The sequence below is a fragment of the Rattus norvegicus genome, chromosome 18 (genome assembly GCF_036323735.1).
Source record: "Rattus norvegicus strain BN/NHsdMcwi chromosome 18, GRCr8, whole genome shotgun sequence".
Classification (NCBI taxonomy): Eukaryota; Metazoa; Chordata; class Mammalia; order Rodentia; family Muridae; genus Rattus; species Rattus norvegicus.
The window spans coordinates 41,376,809-41,382,412 of NC_086036.1; the positions used below are offsets into that span (position 1 = coordinate 41,376,809).

Genomic DNA, 5,604 nt, shown 5'->3' on the forward strand with positions numbered 1-5,604 from the left:
AAGGTGAAAAACTCAAGTCAACAATCGCCTCAGAAGGGATAGAGAAAATTTGCCTTATTAGCGGGTGTTAAGATACTACTTCCCCCAGAAAACACCTCTTGGCACTGCCTGAGCGAGCGAAGTCTCAGTAAATCATTTTTCAAGAGGTAACTCAGCAGGTAAAAACTAAAGGGACTCGCGAAATAAACATTTACAAGAACAATTCTTGAACTCTTATTAAAAACAAAAAAGAAAAAAATAAAACAAAACACTTCTTAGTACATTTCACCACGCACTGAATGGGCAACTGGCTCGTGATGATCCGATAATATGCAATCTGTCCAGTAGCCCAACAGTTCTTTATTTGTTTTTTTCCTTTATTGCGTCCTCCAATCACAAGAGATCATTAGGGGCGAAGCCTATGTGACTCTACACGCACATAAAGTTTGTCACCGCGGGCGGGCCATACTTCCAATGAGATGTTGGGTAAAGATTTTTTTTTTTTTTCTGATCTAAGTGGGGGTAGGGTGAGGTATAGTGCTGTGCGTGCCTCACTCTACAAGACGAGTTTCCCTAGAAAGAATCCAAAGAAAACTGCTCCGATCACCAGCAGAACAACAGGAAGAGGCGTGGTATAACCCTTCTTCAAGGACGTGCAGGAGGAGGGTCCTGGCTTGTCAGGATGCGCTACCTTTCTGAGTCTCAAGCCATCTTCCAGTTTGTCACTTTCTGTCGGCGCTTCAAATACACACCTTAATTTCGAATCCATTAATTCCCCGGGGTTTACCCCCCTCCACACGGCCTCCAGATCTGAAGTGTCCGGAGGAGCAAACACTGTCTGCACCATGAACTTGTGCTTGACCTCCTGGCTGGGGCCGCAGCAGGAGGGCTGCAGCATGGCGGCGACCGTCACTGTGCAGCCTGGCTCGATGACGCCGCTGTTGGGCCGCACGCAGTAGCGCCGAGGGCTGGTGCTCTTCACCTTGAAGCACACTTTCCTCGTCGACGGGTTGCGCAGTTTAAGATGCGCCGTGGCTACCGCGGTGAAGGGGCCTTTGAACTTGAGGTCCGTGGGTGGGTCGAGGACTAGGATCTGCGGGGGCTTCGCGGGGGCGCGGGAGACGGACGCCATGGGGACGGGAGCGGGTGGCGGTTCGCGACCCCAGGGCTCCGCGTCACAACCGCCGTGGCCACGCGCGACCCCATCGTGAGCATCCCCCGTCCCAGCTGTAAGGGGGATGTGTGTTAATATATGATTTGTAAAATCATGCCTCAGAGATAAACGTGGGCAATTGTGTTTGAATTGCCAAAGAACTGTGACGTAACACTCCTTAAAATAATTATCTATGTACCTGAGCCCCTTTGAGACTCAGATCTTGAGTCTTGAGGGAAGGAGGGTCCGTGTGTATTAAACATGGTTATTAAACATGGTTACGGTAAGTGAAGCGCTTCTGAAATTCTACCATTCCACCCCTCCCGCAGTATACACACAGTGATGATAATGTCTTTGTAAAAAGAATTCTGAAAATTAACAAAGTGAAAAATATACACCCAAATTTTAAAAAAAATTAACAATTCTCGGCAATTTTTTGGTGTCTGATTCTGTGTCAATAAGTAAATTTACTCTCCCTTCCATTATTACAAGGGCACCCTCCCCCACCCCAGCCTAGATAGATCCTTGTGCTGGTTAGTTTTGGACATCAACTTAAGCTAGGGTCATTTGGGAAGAGCCTCAACTGATTGGCCTATGATCCCCTCTGTGAGAGGTTGTCACCATTAGTTTTGTGAGCCGTCCTAGGGAGGTGTGTGAGAACAGGGTGGAGCTGAGCCTATGCTTGTAGATCCTACCCTGATTTCCCTCAGTAATGGACCTGGAAGAGTAAGCTGAAATAACCCTTTCCTCCCCTAAATTGCATCTGGTCATAGCAACAGAGATCAAAGTAGAGTCCTATCTAAGGAGAAGCAAACAGGCATTGTTATAGGTGCCCTTGGAGCCTTCTATACATACTCCACTTAAAAATGAGATTCCTCTCAGGAGGTGGCATGAACAGAGAACTTCAGAAGTCCTTCTGATCTCCCCTTCCCTCTGTCTTCAGGGCTGTGAAGCAGGACACAGAACTGCCACTTTGCTGAGTGTTATTTGCATAGGAATCCAGCCAGCCCCTTTAGCTCTGATTTCTTCATCTGCAAAGCAGATGTGTGTGTGGTGTGTGTTAAGTGAAGTAACAGCTAACAAGAAGGGTCTTTACATTACACACCCAAATTTGTTCTTAGTCTCTGGCAGTTCTGACCCTCATTAATATCATTAGGCTACAGCCTCCCTGGTAAGGCCTGGTTCTTGACTGCAGCTAAGGGATACCCAGACTGAGCGGCTGCTGGCAATGAACAAATATTCCTTAAACGTACAGAGAGATGAGATAACATCATCCCACTATAAGATGTTTTCATTTGTTGTGGCACTGGGCATCAAACCCAGGGCTTTGAACGTTTTAGACAAGTGCCCCGCCACTGAGCCCAGTGCAGGTGAAGGGTCTTTTTTTTTTTTTTTTTTTTTTTTTTTTTTTGGTTCTTTTTTTCGGAGCTGGGGACCGAACCCAGGGCCTTGCGCTTCCTAGGTAAGCGCTCTACCACTGAGCTAAATCCCCAGCCCCGAAGGGTCTTAATGGATTCAAGTGGAGAGGCAAAACCACAAAGCAAAAGCAAACAGGAAGAAAGGCAAGTGTATATGGCTGGCACACTCTGGGCCCAGTGGGGGCAATTCTCATGGGCACACTGCTCAGAGCACCTGTGGAGAACCATGTGGCAGCAGACTGCATAACACCCTTGCAAACACCGTGATTTCACACAGAAATTCCAACAGTGGTTTAAGGAAGTCACAAAAAATATTCAAGAGTGTGATGCCCAGTGTAATGGCTAGGAAGGGAAAAGGCAGAATTTGGACTCCAAGAAAGGGTGGGATGGAAGGAGTCTTAGAAGGGCCAGACTTGGCTGCTATTTTTGTCCTGTGTGCTTCAGTTAAGGTAAATGAAAAGACATGTCTACCTTGAGCATCCCCACCTCTATCACACACTGACACTGCCATCACCCCACCCCTCGCACCAGCCAACCTCAAGCCTCATTCCCACTAATGTCCAACCCCTTCCTCTCATGGTGAGGTCTGGTGATTTGTGCCAAATAACAATGGGAAGTACTTGGTCTGTTCTGGGTCACTAGATCAAGTTTAAGACTAAAACCACTGAACTTCCTTCTCCCAGAGTAAACAGTGAGGCAGGAGGCTTCCAGGCAACACTGACACCAGTTTCTGCCAAACTAGTAGCAAGGAATTAGGTTCAGCCAAGGGTGACCACCACACAAATCAATGGCTCAATCTAGAGCAGGGAGAAGGGGAGCCCAACACAGAAGTACAGACAGGTGTGGGTGCCGCTGCCTGTAAATCCCAGCACTTGGGACCTGAAGGCAGGGGCTAGGAGCTCAAGGTCATCCTCAGATACATAGCTGGTTTGGGGTCAGCCTAGGCTACTCAAGATCCTGTTTCAAAACAGAACAGAATCCAAAACAGGAGGGAGGGAGGGAGGGAGGGAGGGAGGGAGGGAGAGAGAGAGAGAGAGAGAGAGAGAGAGAGAGAGAGAGAGAGAGAGAGGAGAGAAGAAAGAGAGAGGAGAGGGGTTGGGGATTTGGCTCAGTGGTAGAGCGCTTATCTAGGAAGCGGAAGGTCCTGGGTTCGGTCCCCAGCCCCGAAAAAAAAAAAGAGAGAGAGAGGAGAGGAGAGAAGCAGCAGCATCTGAGTATCCAGAAGTACCATTTCCACTTTTCAAAATTGCTAAATTGCTACATCTCCTGGCTGATGATTGCTTCATTCTCTTAATAAGCCCTTCTCTGCCTGCCACTCACCTCTCCTGATTTATGGGGCTCCCCGGGCCTCTAGTCTAGAGTACACGTGTCTCTTCAAAAGCCCATGGCACAGTCACTCAACCAGAAATTCTTCATAGGTTTCTTTTATCTGAAAACATATGGCCCTGTAACAGCCTTCTGCACTGTTACTTGCCCTGAATCTCCTCGGTCCAATCAAAAGTGACCAAAAATGGTTGGTCCCAAGCAGAGCCTAGGCTGCCTGGGTCACAGGCTGGTTTTCTCTCCACTCTCCTGTACCTAAGGGAAGAGTAAGGAGCTGAAACACTGATTGCTATTGATAACAATTGTCTTCTTCCCAGTAGGCACAAGCTTACAGCACAGGTTTAATAACACAGTGACTGGGAAACTTCACTTGTCACAGCTTCGGTTCCTGGTTGATAAAACTTCTACTACAAGCAAAAAAGCAAAGAGAAATGTATTCTACAGGAAATAAAAGTTTCAACAGTGACTAGTTGGATCCATAATTTAGATCACATGATGTTAGGACTCAATCCATTTCTCTGTTGCTAAATATTTATCAATTTCCCCCTATATTGGCTGTTCTGAGAACACTAGTAGATTCCTGTCTCACAAGAAAATATCTCTCCTTTTGCCCCCTACACCTTTATTATAGTGTAATTGACAAATAAAAGTGTATGTTACAGCACACAATGTTTTGATGTACGTATATACATCAATAATAACTAAAGTTATTAAATCGGGTTATCAACTCATCACCTCGCTTATCATTTTGTGATTTCTAAAACATTTTTGTTAAGACAGACTCTTGTTATGTAACCCAGGTTAGCCTTGAACTCATGACCCTTACAGGTGTGTACCACTATCCGCAGCTTGTAATGACTTTAGATTTTCAATTAAATGTAGTCCCACTTACATATGTCTACTCTTTCTGCCCTTGATTTTAAATCTTGCCAATAAAACTCTGTCCAGGCCAATTATTGCCAAGAGAACTTCCCCTGTATTTTCAGAGTTTAACAACTTCAGGCCTCACGTTTTAGAAACACGCTTAATCCATTCAAGTTGGCTTTTGCACAAGAGATGGATATCTAGATTCACTCCTATGCCTGTGAATAGCTTACTTTCCCAATGTCCTTTATAAGGAGACTGCCATTTCTCCACTTTTTAATCGAATTCTGTGTATGATTGTGTCTGTGTGAGGTTGTATGCACATGGGTGCAGTGACTGTGCAGAAGGCCAGGGGTGTCTGATTCCTCAGAAATTGAAGTTACAGACTTCTGTGAACCGCTGGGAACTGTGACTGCTGGGAACTGAACTCCTCATGTCTTCTGCAAGAACAATGCATGTTCCTAACTGCTAAGGCAACTCTCCAGCCTCCTGGTGACCATCCTTTCTTTCCTGTGTGTCCCTGACATTTTGACATTTTTGTTACAGGTCATCTGAGAGTATATTCACACATTTATTTCCAGGCTCTCTCTTCTGCTCCATTGGCTGTGTGTCTGGTTTTATGCTGGCCCCATGATGCTTTGCTTGCATACCTTTGTAGGAGCTTTCAATTAGGCAGTGTGGTACCTTCATTCTCTTCTTTTTGCTCATGTTTGTCTTGGATATTAGGGTCTTTGAGGTTATATGTGAATTTTAGGATCATTTCTTATTTCTGTGGAAAATAGCACTAAAATGTCCTGTGGATTGCACTAGCTATCTAGGTTGCTTTGAGTTGTGTAAGCACATGCAATAATATTAACTGTTTTGATC

At 45.7% G+C, this 5,604-nt stretch overlaps 1 protein-coding gene across 1 annotated transcript; it reads right to left on the minus strand.

The window, feature by feature from the left end:
• Positions 1–320: 320 nt before the first annotated feature.
• Positions 321–1,138, minus strand: Mospd4 (motile sperm domain containing 4). Its single transcript, NM_001108241.1, has one exon. The coding sequence runs from the start codon at positions 1,109–1,111 to the stop codon at positions 536–538; it is 576 nt and encodes a 191-aa protein (NP_001101711.1). The 5' UTR covers positions 1,112–1,138; the 3' UTR covers positions 321–535.
• Between the last annotated feature and the right edge of the window lie 4,466 nt (positions 1,139–5,604).